Below are 24,639 nucleotides of genomic sequence, written 5' to 3' on the forward strand. Positions count from 1 at the left end.
TCAAACCCATATCTCCTGCATTGACAGCTGGACTCTACCACCGAGCCACCAAGGAAGCCCAGTAGTTTTTAAAGTCTGTTTTGTCTGATATGAGTATTGCTACTCCAGCTTTCTTTTGATTGCCCTTTGCATGGAATATTTTTTCCAACCCTTCACTTTCATTCTGTATGCGTCCCTAGATCTGAAGTGGGTTTCTTGTAGGCAGCACATACATGGGACTTGTTTTTTTAATTCTTTCAGCTGCTGCTTCTGCTGCTAAGTCACTTCAGTCGTGTCCCACTCTGTGTGACCCCATAGACAGCAGCCCACCAGGCTCCCCCATCCCTGGGATTCTCCAGGCAAGAGCAGTGGAGTGGGGTGCCATTGCCTTCTCAGATTCATTCAGCTAGTCTGTGTCTTTTGGTTGGAGCATTTAATCCACTTACCTTTAAACTAATTATTGATATGTATGTTCCTATTACCATTTTCTTAATTGATTTGGGTTTGTTTTTGTGAGTCTTTTTCTTCTCTTGTGTTTCCTGCCTTGAGAAATTCCCTTGGCATTTGTTTCAGGGCTGGTTTGATGGTACTGAATTCTGTTAGTCTTTGCTTGTCTATAAAGCTTTTGATTTCTCCATCAAATTCAAATGAGATTCTTTCTGGGTAGAGTAATCTTGGTTGTAGATTTTCCCCTTTCATCACTTTAAATATATCCTACCACTTCCTTCTGGCCTGCAGAGTTTCTGCTGAAAAATCAGCTGATAGCCTTATGGGATTCACTTGTATGTTATTTTTTGCTTTTCACTTGCTTTTAATACTTTTCCTTTGTATTTAATTTTTATTAGTTTGATTAACGTGTGTCTTGGCATGTTTCTTACTGGGTTTATACTGTGTGGGATTCTCTGCACTTCCTGTACTTGGGTGGCTATTCCTTTCCCATATTAGGCAAGTTTTTTACTGTAATTCCTTCAAACATTTTCTCAGACCTCTTTCTCTTCTTCTGGGACCCCCTATAATTTGAATGTTTGTGAGTTTAATGCTGTTCCAGAGGTCTCTGATACTGTCCTCAATTCTGTTCATTCTTTTTTAGTTATTCTTTAGTTATTGGAACTTCCCTGATGGCTCAGAGGGTAAAGCATCTGCTTGCAATGCGGGGTACCTGGATTCAATCCCTGGGTCGGGATGATTCCCTGGAGAAGGAAATGGCAACCCCCTCCAGTACTCTTGCCTGGAAAATCCCATGGACAGAGAAGCCTGGTAGGCTACAGTCCATGGGGTCACAAAGAGTTGGACACGACTGAGTGACTTCACTTCTCCTTGGCATTCTCCCTTCCAGCTCACTTATTATTCATTCTCTCTCAGTTACTCAACTGTTGATTCCTTGTAGAATACTTTTAATTTCAGTTGTTGTGTTGTTCATCACTGTTTATTCTTTAGTTCTTCTAGGTCATTATTAAATGGTTCATGCATTTTCTCCATTCTATTGTCGAGATTTTGGAATATCTTTGCTATCATTTCTCTAAATTCTTTTTCAGAGAGAGTGCCTATTTCCTCTTCATTTATTTGATCTTGTAGATTTGTACCCTGGTCCTTCATCTGTAAGATATATTTTTGTTTTCTCAATTTTTGTTTTAATTGATGGGTGGGACTGTTCCTGTTTCACTAGTTGTTTGGCCTGAGGTTTCCAGCAGTGGAGTTTGTAGGCAGTTGAGCAGAGCCAGGTCCTGGTGTTGAGATGTGGACCTTTAGGAGACCTCATTCCAATTAATAGTCCCTGAGGCCTAACAGTCTAACAGAGACAGTCCAGTGATTCTGACCCGTTGCTCCAACCACAGGAGCTCAGGCCTGATCTCCAGCCCATGAACTGAGATCCCACAAGCCACAGAGTATGGCAAAAAAAAAAAAAAAAGAAGAAGAAGAAGAAGCAGAGCAATAACAAAGAATAAAAAATAAAATAAACTTAGAAAACTAACAGATGTTTTAGAAAAATATAAGAATATATGTGAAACAACCCCTGGAAGGTAAAACAGAACTCCAATAGCAAAGAACAGAAGAAGAAGAAAAAGGCAGAAGCCTCGGTTGGAGGGGCAGGGGTTAGGCAGAACAGGGCTTAGGTTGGGGTGGGGTCTAAGCTCAAGACCCACACCTCTGGAAAAGGCCCTGGGTGGAGGTCCAGGGTGGTGTCCAGGCTTAGCGCAGCCCAGAACAGAGTGTGTAAGATCAGGCCCGGGACCTTCGGAAACTTCCCAGGGGTTGAGTGGGTGGAGAACTCCAGGTGCTTCCCTCATCCTCCCACCCTGGAGGTTCCCTTCCTGTCCCCTTGATCCCCAGGAGTTAGGGTAAGGGTACTTCTCTGGGCATATGAAACCCTCCCCTCCCCAAGCTACCCCTCAGGTGTCCTGGTCCTGTGAGGTCTTGCTTCTCCTGCCCCCGTGCTCCCCCCAAACTCCTACCCAGTTGCTTGGGGGTTCTTCCCTTCTACCTGGGGATTGGTCCCCTGCCAGCATCTATTAAATGTCCTAGCTGTGGGGAGACATGGACTCTTGGTCTTCCTTCTCTGTCATCTTGGCTCCATCCTTCTGTCTCTATCTTTTGATAGTTTGATTAAAATGTCTCAGCATGGAGCTCTCTATGCTTATCCAACTTGAAGCTTGTTGAGCCTCTTGGGAGTATCTTGAATCTTCAAGTTTATTTTAAAATCAAATTTGGAACTTTTGGCCATTATTTCCTTAAATATATTCTTTCTGCTCCTTTCTCTCTATTCTTCTGGGATTTTCATAATATGTCTGTTGATACATTTGATGGTATCCCACAGATCTGAACACTTTTCTTCTTTTTTCTCCCTTCTCTTCAGACTGTATAATTTGAGTTGAACTGTCTTCAGGTTCATTGGTTCTTATTTTTAATTCTTTCTTTTTTTTTAAATTATGAAAGTATGTTGACACACTCACAGGAGACTTGGAAAATACAGAACAAAGTTACATACAGTTCTGCTATGCATGACAATTATTTTTTAAGTAGATAAATTAAGATTTTTGATTGGAGTTTCAATAACAAACTCTCAAAAATTAATAGAATGAACATACACAAAAGTAGAAGGGTATAATAGATCTGAAAAGCACCACAGGTTCACTGATTCTTTCTTCTGCCTGCTCAACTCTGCTGTTGAAAACTTCAAGTGAACACTTTGTTTCAGTTATTGGACTTTTCAGCTCCACAAATTTTATTTGGATACTATTTATAATGTCTATCTCTTTATTGATTTTCTTTCTTTCTTGAGTCGTTTTTCTTCTGGTTTCCACTATCTCTTTGAGACTATTTAGGACAATTAATTTTATTGTCTACAATGTTCAATATTTGTGCTTCCTCAGAGACAGTTTCTGTTAATTTAGTTTTCTGTTTCCTATGGATGGTCTATACTTTCTTGTTTCTTTCCATGCATAGTCATTTTTTTGTGGAAACATGTACCTTTTGAATATTATCATATGGTAACTCAGGAAATTAGATTCTTTTTCCTTTTCAGGGTTAGTTGTTGCTGTTGGTATGGGTTGTTATTGTATGTTTGTTCAGTAACTTTTCTAAACTATGTTTAATTACTGTATTCTACATTATATATGGTTCTCTGAAGTCTCTGTTTCTTTAGCTTAGAGTCAGCTAATGATTTGGCAGAGATTTCCTTAATATCCTGGAATAGCAACAAGAAAAACCCTCCCACTCTGCCATTTTGCTCATACTACTTTGTATCATCTTTTGAGACCTAGCCTCAAAGGCTGTGCAGGCCCACATTCTGTGGGTTGAGGTAGATACAAAGACCTCCCCACCCCCAGATCCTAGGGCAGCAACACATCCCACCCTTGATGACACATCAAGGTCACATTAGAAACTGGGACATCCCCGGGTGTGGCCACCTCTGGAACATACCATCCATCTAGGATGGGCCAACAGAGAGTTGATGGCTGAGATGGGTCCCCAGAGGCCATAGCTGAGCATGCCGTCAGTAGCTAGACTAGGCCATGGGATACCTAAGAAGAGAGTGATGCCAAAGGAGGGCCGCTGGGACGGAGATAAGGCGGGTCACGTCAGCAAAGATCTGCTGGGGGATCCTGCTGCCGTCCCGGCACTGGTGATGGGATGGCCAAGGCCACGTGCCTCAGCCACACACCCGCTTTCCCATCTTTGTAAAGGGCAGCCCCATCCTTCTGTTACTTTGACTTCCTTGTGATTCCTCTCCATCACAAGTGCAATCAGCAATACTTTCAGATCCAAGCCTGAATCCAGCCACCTCCCACCAAGCCCAGACACCCTGACAGCCTGTATGATCAGAGTGGCTCCTATACAAGTGCTCAGTGCCATTTGCAATGTCCCTAAGGCCAAAAGAGCTGTGTCAAGCACACTCCCCGCCACGCGGGCCTTCCAGGGCACCCAGCTCTCTCGAACTCTCTGGCTCTGCTGCCTCTTTCCCTCCTTCTCTTCATCTTTCCTATGCCCCTCTCCATTCCACTGGCCTCTTGGCTGCTTCCCAAACACGGAGGACAGTTCTAGCTCCACCTTTGCTCTTGCAGGTCCCCTGCCATTGCTCTTTTCTCTGCTTCTGTATGATTTCCCTGTCCATTTCCCTCTGTCTCCTTCTAAATGTCACCTTGTCTCCATATCACAGAGCCCCATGCTGGCCTCTCTCCCCATCACCTGGCATCACATCCTGCTTCTCACTGTCCTCAGTCACATCACATCCATCAGCCTCCCCATGAGTACTCTGAGGCCCAGCCCAGCTGCCCTCTATGTCTTGCCAGCACATGGCCACTACATTTTGGGAGGAACAAATGGCCTTGCTCAGCCCTGGTAGCTGGAATGCAGAGGAAGGAAGAACAAAAGATATCTGGGAGGAAGACATACCAGGCCCTGAGACTGCTGGCATGCGTGTGCACAGAGGTCCTGAGAGTGCAACTGAGCATGGCACGGAGGGCAGGTGGGGCTGGATGGTGTTTATTCAAGGGGCCAGGGCTCCTCGACATCAGGCAGTCATGGTCACGCCCCTCCAGCTTGGCCCATGTTCTCTAGAGTCAGGAAGGGGCAGGGGAGAGTCACACCGTGTGACCTTGACCAGCAAGTCAGCTCACTTCCTGGAGCATTAGCGTCCCCATCTATAAAATGGGAGAATAATTGCCACTCAGCCAACTTCACAGAGCCACTGGCTGGGGTAATTACACAGCAGGTCCTGTGGGGATGGCCACTGCCATGAGTGGAGAAGTTAGGGCCACTGGGTGATGTGACACATCGAGTGTGGGGGCATGTGTGCGTGAGTGTGTGCAAGTGTGTGTGTACATGCATATAAATATGTATGATTGTGTGTGTGGTGCATGTACATGTGGAGCCATGTGTGCATGTGTGTGCACATGCATAAGTGTGTATATGTTCACATTTGGGCATGTGCAAAGTTGTGTGTAGCATGCATGTGATTCCAATCACAAAGAAAGGCAATGCCAAAAAATGCTCAAACTACCACGCAATTGCACTCATCTCACACCCTAGAAAAGTAACGCTCAAAATTCTCCAAGCCAGGCTTCAACAGCATGTGAACTGTGAACTTCCAGATGTTCAAGCTGGATTTAGAAAAGGCAGCGGAACCAGAGATCAAATTGCCAACATCCGCTGGATCATGGAAAAAGCAAGAGAGTTCCAGAAAAACATCTATTTCTGCTTTATTGACTATGCCAAAGCCTTTGACTGTATGGATCACCACAAACTGTGGAAAATCCTAAAAGAAATCGGAATACCAGACCACCTGACCTGCCTCTTAAGAAATCTGTATGCAGGTCAGGAAGCAACAGTTAGAACTGGGCATGGAACAACAGACTGGTTCCAAATAGAGAAAGGAGTACATCAAGGCTGTATATTGTCACCCTGCTTATTTAACTTATATGCAGAGTACATCATGAGAAACGCTGGGCTGGATGAAGCACAAGCTGGAATCAAGATTGCTGGGAGAAATATCAATAACCTCAGATATGCAAATGACACCACCCTTATGGCAGAAAGCAAAAAAGAACTAAAGAGCCTCTTTATGAAAGTGAAAGAGGAGAGTGAAAAAGTTGGCTCAACTTTCAGAAAACTAAGATCATGGCATCTGGTCCCATCACTTCATGGCAAATAGATGGGGAAACACTGGAGACAGTGGCAGACTTTATTTTCTTGGGTTCCAAAATCACTGCAGACAGTGACTGCAGCCATGAAATTAAAAGATTCTTGCCCCTTGGAAGAAAAGCTATGACCAACCTAGACAGCATATTAAAAAGCAGAGACATTACTTTGCCAGTAAAGGTCCATCTAGTCAAAGCTATGGTTTTTCCAGTAGTCATATATGGATGTGAGAGTTGGACTATAAAGAAAGCTGAGCACCGAAGAATTGATGCTTTTGAACTGTGATGTTGGAGAAGTCTCTTGAGGGTCCCTTGGACTGCAAGGAGATCCAGCCAATCCATCCTAGAGGAAATCAGTCCTGGGTGTTCATTGGAAGGACTGATGCTGAAGATGAAACTCCACTACTTTGGCCACCTGATGCAAAGAACTGATTCATTTGAACCTGATGCTGGGAAAGATTGAAGGCAGGAGGAGAAGGGGACAACAGAGGATGAGATGGTTGGATGGCATCACGGACTCAATGGATGTGAGTTTGAGTAAACTCCAGGAGTTAGTGATGGACAGGGAGGCCTGGCGTGCTGCAGTCCATGGGGTTGCAGAATCGGACACGACTGAGTGACTGAACTGAACTGTGCTTGTGCATTAATATACGTGTGTGTGATATGCAGTGTGTAGTGTGTGTGTGTGGTGCAGGCTTTCATGCTGTGCCATGGTCAGCGGTGTTGTGGTGCAGGAAGGTATGGTCATCAATTTCACCATGTCCCAGAAGGGTCCAGACAGGAGCATGGTGCCATCTGGGTTCCTGGCTCCAGAACCTAATGTGCATGTCTAAGGTTCCCACTCCCCCATGTAAGAAGAAAGGCTGCCATCCTGGTGGTGGAGGAAGGCTGCACCAGGTGGGGTCAGGCTCTACCGGCAGCCAGAGAAGGAAGAGTGGGTTTATTTCTGGGCTCTATTCTACCCCATTGGTTCGCATGTCTGTCCTATGCCCAGGCCACATTGTCTTGATATCTGCGGCCCTGCAATAAGTTTGAAAACAGGGAAGTGTGAGTCCAACTTTGTCTGCTTTTCCAAGCTTGTTTCAACTCTTCAGGGTCCCTTATTTGGCTTTTAAGATCAGCTAGTCAATTCCTGAGGGGGAAAACTTGCTTTTTTAAAGGTTACACTGAATCTGCAGATCACTTAAAGGAATATTGCCACCTTTAGCAGTTTTAAGTCTTCTGATCAAAGAACATAGAATGTGTTCATTTATTTAGGCCTTTAATGTCTTTCAATGACATTTTGCAGCTCATAGCATACAAATCTTATATTTCTTTTGTCAGATTTATTCCTAAGCGTTTTTTTTTCTTTTTTATGCTATTATAAATGGAACTGTTTTCTTAATCTCATTTTTGCATTGCTCATTGCTGGTGCATAGCAATATGGTTGATTTTCAGATATTGACCTCTTGAACTCTATGGTTGATTTTCAAATATAGATCTCATACTCTATGTTCAAAGCTTATCAAGTCTAATAGATGTTTCATGTATTACTTAGAATTTTCATGTCATTTGCTAATAGAGACAGTTTCCTCCAATCTGGACCCTTTTTATTTATTTATGTTTTTCTTGGTCACTTGCCCTGGCTGGAGCCCGCAGGACAATGTTGAAAAGCAGTGAGAAGAGCAGATGTCCCTGATTTCCTCCTGATCTTGGAGGAACAGCTTTCAGGGCCCATTGTGTTCTTAAAATTTAAAGATCTAGGTATGAGAATTGCCCTTCACAAAAATAAATAGATAAAAGGAGGAGAGTTTTGATAGAACATGTCTCAATTCTTTGAATATTTTCTCAGTTATATATGCCAAAAATCTCACAGTGATGTATCAAAACATTTTTAAAATTTGTCAGCTTGTCATTCTACTGGGTCCTCTTTCATTCTGAAACAAGAAATTGGAAACGCCTGATTTACACAGGTCTTGGTGTCCCAGTCTTTATAGCTGACACCAGGGCTGGACATGGACCAGGAAAACTGGGAGTGTCTTCACGGGTCAAGTGGCAGATGGGTGGTCCTGGAAGGGAAGGCCAGAGAAGAAGCAGTGATGCAGGCAAGAATGACAGTCAGGATGCCTTGGAATGACCCATGCCGTCCTATAGGCCCTGGCCTGTTTCTATGTACCCCTAGGGACATGTGAACCTGCCTTGGAGACCTTTGGGGCACAGCATCACCCTCACTGGCCTACAGGCCTTGTCCCTTTTCTGCACATTCAGACAAAGGATCCTGTCGTGCTCGACCCCAAACTGCAGTCTTCCAGCCATGATCGAACACACAAGCACCTCAGTCAGGACAGCCGTGGTGACAGTCAGGACCCTAACTCCCTTCTGTGTTACCCACGCCAGGTGCCACAGCACCCACGCCCTCTCCCTGGTGACTTTTCCAAGTCTCCATTGTAGACGGACCTACCCTGCCAGTCCAGAAGCTGCCTGCACCTGCTGCTTCCCGGGCCCCACAGTCCAAAGAGGGATCAGTCTTTGTGGCCCCCATTGTTGCAGCCTCCATCCTCTCCAGATCCGTCTTCTCTTTAGCTCTCAGCCCACAGGGCCCACCTAGGGGACCCCTCCCATCCTACAGGGCAGCTCCTAGTTTCCTGGCTCCATCCTCAACATCACTCTCCCGGGACAAGAGCTGAGCCCTGCAGGGTGCTCTCCAGTCTAGCGAGGGGCCCCCTGCCATGCAGAGCAGGTTCACATGGCAGGCACATAGGGCAGTACCAAGGTTTGCTCTGGCACAGAATAGTTACTTCATAAGGACATGCTGAGTGAATGACTGAAGGATGAGCACGTAGGCTTGAGGGTGCCCATGCAGGCAGGCTTCTCTGGGGAGCGGGAACCTGAGCTAGATCTTAAAGAGCTTTCTTTTTCTTTAAAACATGTATACAGTGCTTTTGAAGCCATGTGTTAGGGTGTTTTACACACAGCAGTAAATTGAATCCTAACACCATCTCATGAGCCAGCACTAAGGTTATAAGTTAAGGAAACAGTGATACAAAGAATGGGCTGGGCCAGGACTCCTAAGAGAGCACCAGCCTGTGGGGGGTTGGGAGTTCTGTAGAGGCTATTCAGGTGAGAGCAGCCCTGAAGGTGCCCAGGACCTGCGTCAAGGAACAGGGAGCCAGCAGCTTCAGGGCTGGAGGCCCAGGAAGCTCCCCCTCCTTTGCACTCCCTCTCTTCCTCGAAAGCCTCTCAGAGGGAGTCTAGTCTCCAACAGACCTCCAGGACCCTCGTGTGGCCTTGGTGTCCCCGCCCCTTCTCCCCCACATCCACCCTTCCCGAGCCCACTCTCTCTCTTGTCTCTCCCTCATGTGCACTGTCCCCCGCGTTCTCCCCTTCACGTTCAATGCCCCATCTCTGTGCTCCTCCCTTTGCCCTTTGCTCCCTCTTCTCCCTCCTGCCCTCAGTCTCTCTCCCTCTTTCTGCCTCCATTTTCAGCGGGATGAAAGTCACCTCAGCTCCATTCGCCCTCATCACTTGGTCTAACGGGAAAGGGAAGACCTCTCCCCCCGTCGCTCGCCACGGGGCTGAGAAATGGCCGGATGCATTGTGGCGCAGAGCTGAATGGCCCAGGAGGAAGGAGCCTGCCAGGGGCCTCAGAGAGAGGCCAGCTCTGGGAGGCCATTGTGGAGGCCCCCGCCTGCCCACCCGGCCACACTCACAGTAATCAATCTGATTGGATTAGGGTCAGGGCGACCCTAATCGTGTCAGAGGTCACTCGGGCTTTGTGGCAGGGTCCATGGGGTGCTTGACCACCCCTGCTGAGGCGGCCTAGTTGAACAAAGCTTAACACTGCCAGCTGAGGAGTGGGGCCCAGCCCCATGTGGAGGTGTGCGAGTGTGTGCGTGTGTGAGTATGTGTGTGGGGGTGAGGATAAGAGGGAAAGAGTGTGTTCCTGTGTCCTGCTTCCAGCGCGCTCACTCTCTCTCTCTGTCTTTCTCTCTCTCTCTCTCTCTCTCTCTCACACACACACACACACCACTATCTGCCTGCCTGGCCTGGGACTGGAGACTGGTTGGCCAGGTGGACCCCTGAGAAGCTGCCACCAAGGAGCGTGAGGTTGGGCGGCAGAGGCGAGCCTGGGCTTGGAAGAAGTACCCTCCTCTCTCATTTGCACAGTAGCAGGACAATTTAACCTGCACTGGGCAGAAAGCATTTGAAGAATTTTGAGTGCATGGAGGCTGGCACACAATGCAGCTTATCTGTCCCTCCTGGACACCTGGAGCACCAGCTTTCCCTGAGAGCTGGCCCACACCCACTCTTGACCTCCAATGAGGTGAAGGGAGCGGAGGCCAAAAGGCAGGGAAGGCAGGTCCCAGACGTCAGCGCTTTCGCAGACACCCTGGAGGAAGCCCCGCCGGGACCACGCCCCTCAGGAAGTGGGATAGCCGGTCCAAGGTCCAGGCCAGTGGGTTTGAGGGTGGCACATACTTTGAGGGGCCTGTGTCGCAGCTAGGTGGGGCATTTGCACCTTAGAGAAGTGGAGGGGGCCGTAAGGAGGTGACTCATCCATGGTGGAAGCATCTCCCGCTGGTGTCCCGGCGCGTCAGCGTGAACAGGTGGGGCCTGGGCCCCAGTTTCATCATCAATGACCCCTAAGAGGCTGGGCCTCAGCCTGGGTCCATCCACTAGTTTAGTGCCCTTGGGACAGTGTCCTTGCCAGTGGCTTTCGCAGGCACCCCCAAGCCAGAGCCTCAGAGGCTTCCCTAGTGAAGAGACTGGAGGAGCCGCTCAACCCTGCCTCTGATTCCAGACTGTGTGCCTTTAAGGGTCCCTTCGGGGTCTCAGGACCTGGAGGACACAGTGCCTGAATATCTGCACTCTGGTGGGGCATCCTCATTGGCAAAGAGGGCCTCGCTACTGGTAGAGGTGGGCCAGTCTTCACCTGAGTCCTCACCCACTGGACCTCACCCACGGGACAGCTGAGCTGGGGGCCCTGGCTGACCTCTTCAAAGCACATCGTGTCAGAATCCCAGTTGGTTACTTGAGGTATAGTCTATAGTGTCAGGTGAAGTCTCAGTAAGTGTGTTCTGGATGCCTGAGGCCTGCTCTGGCTCCCCAGGCCCTGCTTATCCCCTTACAGCCCTCCACCCATGCCCTTGGGCAGCCCTGGGACAGGCAGCCACATCTGCCTCCCTTCTACCCCCTTTTCCTTGCGGGGCCGGGCTGGAGAGAGCCGGAGGGGGATGGCACAGCCTGTCCTCTCCCAGGCAGAGCCCCTTCCCTTGGCCAGGCTCCAGGGGGTGGTCTGTCCACCTCCCTGTGTGTCCTGGCCCGATCCTCGGAGGGTCGGAGTGCAGGCACAGGGCCAGGGCAGGACGGCCAGGCCGGCACCAACCACGGGGCTCAGGAGGGGCCAGAGAGAAGGGGGGCCCTCCAGAGAACCAGCATCCCTGAATCCAGGTTGCAACCCCTGACCCCCATCGGAAAGTGTTTCGGTTCACGGTGGTTGGGGGGCTCCGACCGTCTCTGCGGCCGCCCCTGTATATCATTAACTCTCCCCAGTTGGGGGTGTGTGTAAAGGGGCCAGGAGAGACCCTGGTGACACCCTGCTGGGCCCGGCTCAGAAAACAATATCCCCACGAAGACGACAAGATTAAGCACAAGAGAAAAGTGAAAATGCTGCTGGCGATTCACACGCCCTCAGGAGTGCTGTGTTAAAGCGTGTGAATAGTGAGCTCCCCTCGTGCCCCAGGCCCCTGGGCCGCGCATACCTCCCGGTTGCTATGACTGGCTTGCTATGGCCTAATCGCCGACGAGGGGGAAATTCATATAAAATATCGAGGGCCATTGTGGGCCTAACGCGGCGTGACAGTGGCTGACAAAGCCAGATTCATTAGCCCCAGCAGGTAATCAGGACGCCGGCCGTGCTGGCGGCCGGGCAGTGTCAGGGGCCGCTGCTACAGTGGGGCGCAAGCCGCATTCCGCTCTCAGGTGGCTCCATCCTTTGTGCAGGACGGGCCAACAGGATTACCAAATGCCATTGCCCGTTGCGACACCCCCTCCTAGCCACCCCGCCAGCTCTGAGACCAAGGAAGGTGGGCTGTGTGAGAATGGGGCAGACTGCAGGCTAGGGGCTCTTGCCAGTCTTTCGTCTCTCCTTTCCTCATGTTGGAGCATTGCTAGGGGGAAGAGGTAACAACCTCTGAATGCTCTGAACGTGCTCTTGAGAACTTCGTGGGCCAGGGAGACAGACACGGAGCATTTGCTGGCCTCTCTGCAGCTGCACAGGCATTGTAGGACTTGCTTGTCTTTGCGGGGGGTTGGTTACCCCTGGACCTGCCCCTCTGCATCCCTCCCCTCCTACAGCCTCTCACCTGCCAGGTATGCAGAAGCCAGAGTCTGGCCAGGGAGGCCGAGAGCGAGCCACGGCCACTGCCTCTGAGTGTGTGCTGGGGATGTGGCAGTGAGGGCACTGAGTTCTTTCTATGTCTTGCCAGGGATGCTTTGGAGGCAGGTGGGAGCAGAGAAGCTCCTGTGGAGGCTCAGTGTCCACAGGAGCCATTTGCCCCAAGCTGGTGTCTCTGCAGGCCTCTCTGACTGTGAGCAGCACGTGCCACAAAGAACTCCTTGCCTGCAACCCCGGGGAAGACCCAAAGGACCCCTAGCTGAGTAAGGGCAAGCCTGTGGGATGGGGGAATTTGCCTCACAGAGCTGGTGAGAGAGAAGCTTCCCTACAGTGTAGTAGAGTGGTGGGGCGAGGGTCCAGGGCTCCCCATCTTGAGCAGGCGATTGTGGTTGCAGCCATGGTCCTGGCAGGGGGAGGGGGTCTGCATGGAGGCAAGGAAGCCTGCCTCCTACCTGCACCTCCTCTGCTGATCCACTCCAGCATCAGACAGGAGGTCTGACCCAGAAGTCAACATTGCCCATGGAAGAAGTAGAGCCCCAGGTCTCAAGGGACCACAGGGGAGGCACACCCAGGTGAGAGAGGGCTGTCTCTCAGGCCAGAACTCAGCCAGGAGGCTTTGACAGGCAGGTCCTACAGCTCTAAAGGAGGAGTCACATCCCACCCTGCCCCAGGCTGAGTCCCCACCCAGCTACCAGATGATAGCAGCCAAGCCCCAGGGACCCAGGGCCTCACTTCACACAGAAGAGAGGCTAGAGATGCATAGCCCACTGCAGGAGCCTGGAGTAAGGGGGAGTAGGTGACGCCCTCCATATTAGCCCTTTCCATGTCCCTCCAAGGGCAGGGAGTGTGTCAGGGACACCCTTGCCATGGTAAACCCTCTCCCTTCAGAACCCTGTTCTGGGACCTCCTTTCCAGATGCCTCTTGGGTCTGACCACCTTCCTGAGGAGGGACTTAGGAATCTGAGACCATAATGGAGCTTGAGTTCAGCTCAGGAATGTATCGGAATCACCGAAGGATTCTTCACAGATATACACGCCCCCTCCCAGAACTGCAGCCCTGGGTCCATTGGTAGGTCTGCAGTGACCACTGCTGGGGCATCTAGTTACCTGTAGAGCTTCCCAAAGGGTCCATTGCGCGGACCCACAGACAGAATGCCCCAGGAGCTTGATTTCATTGGTCAGTGGTCAAATTTGAACCACAGGCCCCTTCCAGGAACTTCCACTGCCTGAGAGGTTACACTCATTCCTCAAAAAAGGGATCCATGGCCCCTTCAGGCCAATGGGACCATCCCAGGAGCCCTAGGCCATTCCCTCCTTCTCATCCAGGACCAGTCCCCCACAGCCTTCCCCTCCCAGAAGAGGACTGATAGGTCTCTCCCCATGCCCTGTGGCTGCAAACTATGGGGCCAACCTAGCAGGGCAGGTGGGTCCTCCACCTCCTGAAAGCCACAGCTATGGAGACAGCCTGGTTGTCATGGAGCCTGGGGCCTGGGCAGCCTGGGGCCTGGGCTGACTACCCTGGGGCTCTACACCCCTCTCGGGCTGAGAGGGCTTGCGGGACCCATTAGGGTGGCTCAGCAGAGAGGAGCCCCCTCTCTTTGTCTGGACCAGTTATAAAAGGATGTGCAAGGCCTAGGGCAGGGAAGTCTCTGGGTGGTGCTTTCCTATAAATCCCTGATAAAAGGGCCTTCTGGGTAATCTCCCAGATGGAAAATCATCTCTGGGACAGAGGTCTTCTTGTCCACTCAGACCACAGTCAACACTTAATAAGTAGTTGCTAACCACTGGGGAAATGTTAAAGACAAGGACCTTGGAATATTTTTTTGAACTTTCTTCAGCATATAGGACTTTAGAAATAAATCCTTTTCTGATGTAAAAAAAAAAGGTCCTTTTCTGAAATTATGCTTGTCATTTCTTATGTATCTTATTCTCTCAAAAAAGTAACAAAATTTCACAGTCCTATGTCATTTTTAGTACTTTTTAGTACTAAATTTTAGTACTAAATTTTTAGTACTTTCCAAGCCTACGAAATCCAAATCTGGAAACAGGATTTATTAGAATCCCTCTAGAGTTTAGAACTAGAGTTTTAAAGTTCTGAGACCCAGAGAAGTAAAGTAACCGCCAAAGCCCATCTCACACGTGACACTCGACCCTGGTACCCAAGGCTGCACTGGTCTCGGTGATGGTGCAGCCATGCCAGACAACTCGCGCTGCATGTCCCTCCCCCCTCACCCCCGCCAGGACTGCAAGCTCTTACAACATAGTAACCTGCCGCAGATTTTACCTCCGCCCATCCATCCATCCACCATTCATCCATCCATCCACCATTCATCCATCCATCAATCCATTATTCAGGCATCATCCACCCGCTGTCCACCACTCACTCATCCATTCATTCATTCATTCATCCACCCAGTCTCCACCATCCAACCATTCATTCATCCATCCACCGTCCATTCATTCAGCCACCCTTCCATCCCAAACCTGCCCCAGAGCTTACATTGCCAAGCTTATTGTGCGTCCTTTCCCCCTACTCTCTTCATCATAAACTGTAATCTCCCAAAGGCAGGTGACCCAGCACAGCCCAAAGCAAAGAACCTGACTTGCAATAGCAGGGCCTCCCACTAAAGGAATGCAAAGATTCCTCTGGTTCACACTTCTCCTCCCCAGTGCACGGATTCCCTCCACCTAACAGTAGGTCATTCAGCTTGTGCTTAATTACCACCAGAACAGGTAGCTCCTTCAACTTTCAGAAAGTCTAGGTTGTTAGAAATTTCATCAGAGCAGCAATCCACTTTCTCACAGATTTCTTACTTTGGTTCTTGAGAATGGGCACCTTTGCATCTTACTTACCTTGTATTTCTAGTTGTGAGGCTAGAGCTCATTATAGACTCTCGGGTCCTGGATGGGTGGATGACTGTTTTGATAGATGGATGATGGGTGGTGAATGAATGAATGGATGAGTGATGGATGGATGGATGTATAGATGGTGGAGGGATGGTAGATAAATAGATGGATGGATGGGTTGATTGTAGATGGATGGATTGTGGATAAATGAAAAAACGTAGCTCATCGATCCTTTGAATGAACTGAATAAATAATTGCTAATGAAACAATTATTAGCAATTAGGAACAAAAAGCCTCTTGATGAGGAGAAGGAAGAGAGAGAAATGGCCAGCTTAAAGCTAAATATTAAAAAACTAAGATCATGGCATCCAGCCCTATTACTTAACAGCAAATAGAAGGGGAAAAGGTGGAAGTAGTGACATATTTCCTATTCTTGGGCTCTAAAATCTCTGAGGATGGTGACTGCAGCTGTGAAATCAGAAGATGATCACTTCTTGGCAGGAAAGCTGTAACAAACCTAAACAGTGCGTTGGAAAGCAGAGACATTACTCTGCCGACAAAGTCCATATAGTCAAGGCTATGGTCTTTGCAATGGTCACATACAGTTGTGAGAGCTGGACCATAAAGAAGGCAGAGCACCAAAGAATTGATGCCTTCAAACTGTGGTGCTAGAGAAGACTCCTGAGGGTCCCTTGAACAGCAAGGAGACCAAACCAGTCCATCTTCAGGGAAACCAAGCCTGAATACTCGTTAGATGCTGAAGCTCCAGTGTTTTGGTCATCTGATGCAAATAGCCGACTCATTGGAAAAGTCCCTGATGCTGGGAAAGATTGAGGGCAGAAGGAGAACAGGGTGTCAGAGAATGAGATGGCTGGAGGCATCACCGATGCAATGGCCATGAACTTGGACAAACTTCAGGAGATGGTGAGGGACGGGGGGCCTGATGTGCTGCAGTACATGGGGTCGCAAAGAGTCGGACACAACTGGGCTACTGAACAACAATGAAAAAATATCAAGCTTCTGGGGAAGATGGTTTTCTTGATGGAAGGCACTTGTCTTACAAAAAGACTCTTTTAGGAGATTCCCTTTCTTCTTTCTTTTCCCGATCTGAGATTGCAGTGTGGGAATGAGAGTCCTGAGCTGGCACAGAGCAGGCTTGAGGAGCCCTAACAGCTCATGCAGGCTCTATTCTAGCAATGCATCCCTCTCTTATAGGCTGTGTCCCTTCCTTCTCTCTTGACCTGCCATAACCAATTCAAAAGAAAGCATTTTGCTGGTGACGGGGATATTTCCAGTCTCATCTCCAAGAAGCAATTTCTCTACCCACAGGCAGAATGGTTCTCTCTCCCTATCTGTGTGTGTCTGCTGTTTGTGGCTAAAATTTTGCTGTAACTGGAGTTGCTGCTGTGCCCTCCCAGCCCATGACCTCAGGAGAGCCCTGTGCCCCTTCCTCTCTCAGCCGAGGCTACTCCAGAAGGTCATGACTTTCTTGGTTCAAACCTCTGTGGAAATTTGATAAAAAAGCAATCTATTCAGAAAAACGCACGAGTTTTCAGACATGCCCTGGAATTCAGCTTATGATTTGAGGAGGGTTATGATCATGGAAAAAGCAAGAGAGTTCCAGAAAAACATCTATTTCTGCTTTATTGACTATGCCAAAGCCTTTGACTGTGTGGATCACAATAAACTGTGGAAAATTCTGAAAGAAATGGGAATACCAGACCACCTGATCTGCCTCTTGAGAAATTTGTATGCAGGTCAGGAAGCAACAGTTAGAACTGGACATGGAACAACAGACTGGTTCCAAATAGGAAAAGGAGTACGTCAAAGCTGTATATTGTCACCGTGTTTATTTAACTTCTATGCAGAGTACATCATGAGAAATGCTGGACTGGAAGAAACACAAGCTGGAATCAAGATTGCCGGGAGAAATATCAATAACCTCGGATATGCAGATGACACCACCCTTATGGCAGAAAGTGAAGAGGAACTAAAAAGCCTCTTGATGAAAATGAAAGTGGAGAGTGAAAAATTTGGCTTAAAGCTCAACATTCAGAAAATGAAGATCATGGCATCCGGTCACATCACTTCATGGGAAATGGGGAAACAGTGGAAACAGTGGCAGACTTTATTTTTCTGGGCTGCAAAATCACTGCAGATGGTGACTGCAGCCATGAAATTAAAAGATGCTTACTCCTTGGAAGGAAAGTTATGACCAACCTAGATAGCATATTCAAAAGCAGAGACATTACTTTGCCAACAAAGGTTCGTCTAGTGAAGGCTATGGTTTTCCCTGTGGTCATGTATGGATGTGAGAGTTGGACTGTGAAGAAGGCTGAGCGCCGAAGAATTGATGCTTTTGAACTGTGGTGTTGGAGAAGACTCTTGAGAGTCCCTTGGACTGCAAGGAGATCCAGCCAGTCCATTCTGAAGGAGATCAGCCCTGGGATTTCTTTGGAAGGAATGATGCCGAAGCTGAAACTCCAGTACTTTGGCCACCTCACGCGAAGAGTTGACTCATTGGAAAAGACTCTGATGCTGGGAGGGATTGGGGGCAGGAGGAGAAGGGGACGACAGAGAATGAGATGGCTGGATGGCATCACTGACTCGATGGACGTGAGTCTGAGTGAACTCCGGGAGATGGTGATGGACAGGGAGGCCTGGCATGCTGCGATTCATGGGGTCGCAAAGAGTCGGACATGACTGAGCGACTGATCTGAGCTGATGTTCTGGACTTTGTTGGTATGTTACTGTTACATTATGACAAGAACTTTAGGTTGAAAGACTTCCGTAGGTCTACAATAAACCTTGTTTTAGGGATAGAGTAAATGAACACGTGGGCTTCCCTGGTGGCTCAGTGGTTAAGAATCTGCCTGCCAAAGCAGAAGACTCAGGTTTTATCCCTAGGTCGGGAAGATCCCCTAAAGAAGGAAATGGCAACCCATTCCAGTGTTCTTGCTTGGAGAATCCCATGGACAGAGGAGCCTGGCGGCTACAGTCCATGGGGTCACAAAGAGTCAGACACGACTAAGCGACTAAAACAACAAACAACGATGAACACCCTAAAGCTTACCTATGGTTTCCTGGGCTAAAAGCCCCACAGCTGTGGGATGGCATCTAGGCATTCTGGGGGTCTTATGCACAGCATCAGAATATGTTTTAACTTTTCCTTTGGAAATAATTGTGTAGACTTACAGAAACATTGCAGGAATCCAGATCTCCTCCCAGGCCTCCCCATTGCTGACATGACACAAATCCAGCTAGATCCATCAAAACCAAGATCCGTCACTACTAACTAAACTCTAGGCTTTACCCAGATTTCATCCATTTCTCCACGAATGTCCCTTATCTGTCCAGGATCCCATCCCAAGTCCATGGGCTCCTCAGCCCAGCCCTTGAAACCAGGAGGAATCTGGTTAGGCCTCTGGGGGTGTCTGATGTTTCCTGACAATTAGACCTTTAAAACGCCTCAAAGAGGGTGGAATTTCCTTGGGACATTGTCTTAGGAGGCACATGGCATCCACCCATCTGTTTTCTGTCCCGTTGCTTGTGACGGCAACCCTGATTTCTCTGGTGAGGAGGGACCTGTCATGGTTCCCCAATGCAAAGTTTCAGGTTTTCCCTTTGTGACTGATCAGCTTCTCTGGTAACTGCTTAAAGACCTGTGTCTTCAATTTTAAAAGGATTTTTCAGAAAGAACCATCAGAAAGATGGTCAGAAAGAACCATCTTACTTTTTTTTTTTTTTGGCTTATGGCCTTTATTAGGCTTCTTTTCCTCATGAGCAATTTGAAGGCCAGCTCCACAGTGTCCTTGGTCCTCAGATCTTTATTTTTGAGGAGCCCCTCTCCTCGTTTGACAGAAAAGGAAACTGAGGTACCCAGAGGAGAGAGAAGTGTGCAGGCTCACACAGCTATTTGGTGACAGAGCAGGGCAGGAATGAGTTTTTCCCTCTAAGTTCAAGGGGGAACACCCCTCCCAATCCCCACACACCCTTCCCCTCAAGTTGTCTGGAAGCCCTGGACTGTTTGCCTGAGCTTGCTAAGCAGAGATCTCCAAGCCCTGTGCAGGGCAGGGCAAAGCCCCAGGCCCGCTTTCTCTCCCCTTATCTCAGTAGCTGGAGAGGGGAGGTGAACAGGGGCTCATAGAGGGTGCAGAGCAGAGGCAGAGACAGGAGGCAGGATCCTTCTACAGGGGCTCGCCCTGGGCCCTCTGGGGACAGGCTCAGAGGGACCTGGGGGGGCATATTTAGGACTCGGAGACTCTGAGCCTTGAGAAGGGCCACCAGAGAGCACGCGGTAGGGGAGGCATCAGGCTGTGTGCAGTGGGTTCCAGGAATGCCCAGGACATACTGGCTCTACCCTGCCCAGGGAGGGGTGGTTAGGAACCCCCAGACCTCCAGCTCACAGCCCCTAACCCAGAGTCACTGTGTGGGCAGGAGGGGAGACACCAGACCAGGACCCTGGAGGGGTGAGAATCATGTTAGCCCAGCCTTCAAAGAGTTGGAGGTGAGGGACAACCTGAGTCCTTGAGAAGACAAAATAAGGGTGGGGGCTCTGCTGAGTGGAAGAACAAGAAGGAAGGGGGGTCTATGTCCATGTCATATGTGCCTTGAGTCAGCAGGAAGTGGCTCCAGGCCACCCTGAAACTAATCAGGTTTATTATAAAACGATAACAGGACAGGGGCTTCGTATCTTCAGAGGCAGATGTCTGGCTGATGTCTGGGAAAGAGGACAGGGAGGCAAGTTGTCCTGAATTTGTTCCAGGACAAGCTGAGTAGGGAGGGGCAGAGAGTCAGGTCCCCTGGGGTGGGCCTGTCCAGGTGTGCTCAGACCCTCCTGGACTCCTTGCCCCAGCCCAGGGCCTCTGCCCTCTCCTCTGACCAGTCCCTCGCTCACCAATAACCATCTGTGGGATGGGCCTGGGGCTACAGATTAGAAACAAAAAGTGAACACGACACAGCCCCCACCTCAGGGAGCTTTCAGGCAGAATGGGTTGTGAGACAGTCCTCCTGAAGCCCTTGGGGAGCCCTAGCGCTCCAGGGCCAGGCATGGACTGAGCCCAGACTGCATCCTTGGATCCCCAGGGAGCAGGGATGGGGACACAGCAGACGCACAGCAGCAGAGAAGCAGCTGGAAAGAACCCAAGGGAAGGACAAGGGCTGAGTGTGGCTGGAAGCCAGGGAGCGGTGATCAGGGCTGAGAGGGTAGCAGGTGGGGCAGGGTCAGCCTGTGTGTGAGTCAAGCAAGGACACAGTGGCAAGGACTGGAGAAGGGGCTTGGCAGGGCCAGATGGGCTCTGGACAAAGCATTCCTCCTATAGTATGTATAGGGGGATGTGCATACTTGGTGAGTGTGTGCATATATGTGTGTGCCTGTGTGTGCATGCATATATGGGTATGAGGTGAGAGTGTCTATATGTGTGGATGGGGTCGGGGGAAGCTGGAAGCTGGAGGTGCCTGTCCCAACTAGGATCCTCTTCTGGTGCAAGTGGGAGATTCTGAGGTCTGGACTCATGGTTGAGAACAAGGAGAGGCAAGATTGGCCATGGCCATTTCAGGAGGCCAGAGCAGCCTTCAGACTTGGGTAGATCCCAACCAAACTGTCAGTGGGAGGCTGATGGGGGAGAAATGGGGAGTCCTTCCTGGGTTTGTGACTGGGTGCTTGCCACCTGGGAGTTTCCAGAAACAAGCGGGTGTCCAGGCCTGCTCTGGGGAAAACATGGGGAGTATATAGGTTGGCTGTGGTCTGCAGAGGACCATCCAGAAGTGTTGGCAAATCCATAGAAAGAAGTCACCAAAAGCAGGGTGGAGCCTTGCAGCTATCAAGAGGCTGGTGCCTAGGGCACTTTCTCAGACACATCCCATTCTGTGTGTTCCTAATGTAGGAGTAAACGTGCTTTTCTCAGGTGTGTGTGGATGTGTACAAAGCTGTGTGGCTGAGTCTGAGTGTGTGCACACTGCTGGCTGGAACCCTATCTTACCACTTCCCTGACTCTGCTGCCTGAGTTTTGGGACACATATCCTTGGCTGCAAACCTGGGAGCAGGTAAGACCATGCAGTTGGAGGAAGTGTGGGGTGCAACCCCAAACCTCTGCTTGCTCCCCAGGGTGGAGCCCCCTCTCCATCCTCCTCCCAGGAAAAAAGCCTCCTGAGCATTGATGTGGAGTGAGGAGGTAGCGGCCCCCTGGGATGACTCTCCTGTAGCCATTTCGAGCCTTTGCATGGTCCAGGCCTGCGGTGGGGCCTCTGCCCAGGAAGAGCTCAGGGAGAAAGTGGAGCACATACCCCTTGCCAGACACAGAAGGCCCTGGTTGGTCCTGTTCCTACATCTCTCCAGCTCACTCCTTAGTCCATAACAAATTTTTTACCTGGGATTTTAAAATTCTTGCTAATCAGCAGGTAAGCTCCATGAGGTTATCTTGCTCCCTGATGTTTCTCCAGCAGGGTTTGGCAAACAGCAGGTACTCCACACACATGTGGAATGGTGATTTGAGGAGTGAGTGAGTTCTATCAGTTCATACAGGACCCAGGGTACCCCCAGGACCTGGTCCTCCACCTGGAGCAGATCATGGCTTGGTGCCTTGAGGAAATGTTTGCACACACTCGGGAGGCATGATGCATTGATGCATTCATTCATACCGTCTGGGGAAGCCTGGCTGAGGATCTAGCCTCTGCAAAGTCCAGGCTGTCCCCCACATGCCCTGTATTTCCCTCTGGTCCTGCCAGCCCAGCCCCTCCCCACCTGGGGCCCTGACTTTGTGAGCCCCCATGCAGAATACTTCTGCCTCCTGTTTTTCCTCTGCCGACTTCCTGCCTGTCCTTTGAGACCAGCTTCTCTAGGGTTCTGTCTGCCAGGGTGAGGCAAGGCCTCCCACACCCAGAAACCCCCTGCAGCTGGCCTCTCCAAGGCAGGCCTCTGCTGACTCCTTCACATGCCTGTCTGATCCAGTTCAGCCCCACTTGCTTTTTCTTCCTAAGCTTCAGCCATCCCCCACTGGCCTTCTAAAAACAAATGCCACATCCCCTGACTCAGTTCCTCCATATGTAGAAGGAGAAGGTAGCATTCAGGGGCCCAGCAGCTCCAATATCAGGTCAGAGGCAGTCTGCCAGTTCCTGAGGGGCATTCAGCTCCAGACCCAAGCACGAGGGGCCAGCATAGGGCAGAGTGCGCTTGGAGGCACTGACCTTCAGATGGCTCCAGAAGAGGTGGCCCTTCCGCTGGGCCTCTCAGTACCTGGTGTCTGAGGTGGAAGAAGGGAAGGGTGTGCAGGCAGTGAAAGAGGCACAAGTGGGCAGCATGTGAGCCAGGAGCTGCACCCTGGGCAGGGCTGCTGGAAGCTTCCAACAAGGACATCTGGACACAAGGGCTCCACCGTGGGTTAGGAGGACACTAGAAGGAGTATCTGCCTTTTTGTCTCCCTTTTAATCAATCCACATAATTTGAGATTCATCCATCCTGTCTTTCCTGGTATGCTAAGTAGAATTCCACTTCATAAATATGCCACAGGTTTTAATTGAAATATAATTGACATATAACATTATAATTAGTTTAGGTGTCCAAAATAGTGATGGGCTTCCCTGGTGGCTCAGATGGTAAAGAATCTGCCTGTAATGCAGGAGACCCTGATTCAATCCCTGAGTTGGAAGATCCCCTGGAGAAGGGAAGGGCTACCCACCCCAGTATTCTTGTCTGGAAAATCCCGTAGACAGAGGAGCCTGGCGGGCTACAGTCCACGGGGTTGCAAAGAGTCAGACACGACTGAGTGACTAACACTCCTACTACAACTACAATAGAATGACTCAGTGTTTGTGCACACTGGGACATGATCACCACAATAAGTTAACATCCATTACCCCACACAGTTACAAGACTTTTTCTTATGATGAGAACTTTAAGATCTATGTTCTTAACAATTTCCAAATATACAGTATAAATTCTAGTTGCCATCTGCGACCCACGACTTATTTACCTTATGTCACTATTTTTCATCCATTCACCTGTTGATAGACATTTTAGAACTCAGTTTAGGACCATTACAAATAAAGTTGCAGTGACATTTGCTTCATGGTCTTTACATGAACACAGGTTTTCTCCAGGGTTAATACTTTAGAGGCGAATGACCAGGTCATAGGGTAGGTATATGTTTTCAAGAAGCAACCAAATCGATTTCTAAGCGGGAAGCACCAGTTTCCTCCCAGCCAGCAGTCTACAGCGTTCTGATTTCTCTACAGCCTCACCAGCACTGGTTATGATCTGACTTTCTGGTTTCAACCGTCCCTGCGGTTCTCCATGACAAGTGATGCCCAGCATCTTGCCTTGGCTCCTTAGCTCTCCGTATACTTTCTTTGGGGAAGCTCTCTCCCCTTCTTTGGTCCTTACTCAGGGACGCGCGCTCCTGTCCCACCGCAGCCCTGCCTCCCCTTCACTGTACTGCGGTACCGCGCTGCGAGTCTAGCACCCCACGCCCATGTGGGTGCCCAGGGCCCAGCCTGGGAAGAGGCAGCCACGCCCCCCACGGCCAGCCCCACCCAGCCATGCCGGGTCCTGCCAAGCAAGTCATCTCTTTTCGCAGCTACTCGGGAGTCCGCCTTCGTGCACGCCATCGCCTCTGCCGGCGTAGCCTTCGCGGTGACGCGCTCTTGCGCCGAGGGCTCCGCTGCCATCTGCGGCTGCAGCAACCGCCATCAGGGCTCGCCCGGTGAGGGCTGGAAGTGGGGCGGCTGCAGCGAGGACATCGAGTTCGGCGGGATGGTGTCTCGGGAGTTCGCAGATGCGCGGGAGAACCGCCCAGACGCTCGCTCCGCGATGAACCGCCACAACAATGAGGCTGGGCGTCAGGTACGTCTGTGGCCCCCTTCAGTCCTGGGGGTGAAGCAGAAATCCCTGAGACCACACCCCTGCGGGGCTCTGGGAAACAGAGCTTTCTGAGTAGGATGTGTGCCCTGGCCCCCTGAGGGGTGTGGCCCGCTGGAGGCAGGGTGGTGGACCGTGGGAGGGATGTATCTGATGGCCAGACTGGGAGTCTGCTCACCTCCTGCCCAAGAGTGTCTGAAACACAGGGCTGTCCCGTTGCTCCACGAGGTCTAGGGCATTCTCACAGGATGGCAGGTCTGCCTGTGATGTTGGGGTCACAAGGAAGGAGGGACGGGAGAAAGGCCTGCTCCTGCACGTTCCCGGAGGGAGACAGCCAGGCTGCTACACCACAGTGCGGTAAGTTCTCCAATGAAGAAATGCACACACACACACGCGCGCAAGGTGATCTGGGCATAGTGGAGAGGTCAGACCCAGACTGGAGTCTC

The 24,639-nt window shown here is 50.1% G+C and overlaps 1 protein-coding gene across 2 annotated transcripts in view; it reads left to right on the top strand.

The window, feature by feature from the left end:
- WNT3A (Wnt family member 3A) overlaps window positions 1-24,639 on the top strand; it is a 73,425-nt gene that overhangs the window by 40,373 nt on the left and 8,413 nt on the right. For both annotated transcript variants that reach the window (XM_025292139.3, NM_001290950.1), the window contains 1 exon segment: window positions 23,913-24,178. In XM_025292139.3, coding sequence (XP_025147924.1) covers window positions 23,913-24,178 — 266 coding nt within the window.

This window comes from Bubalus bubalis, chromosome 9, assembly GCF_019923935.1.
Source record: "Bubalus bubalis isolate 160015118507 breed Murrah chromosome 9, NDDB_SH_1, whole genome shotgun sequence".
Taxonomy (NCBI): domain Eukaryota; kingdom Metazoa; phylum Chordata; class Mammalia; order Artiodactyla; family Bovidae; genus Bubalus; species Bubalus bubalis.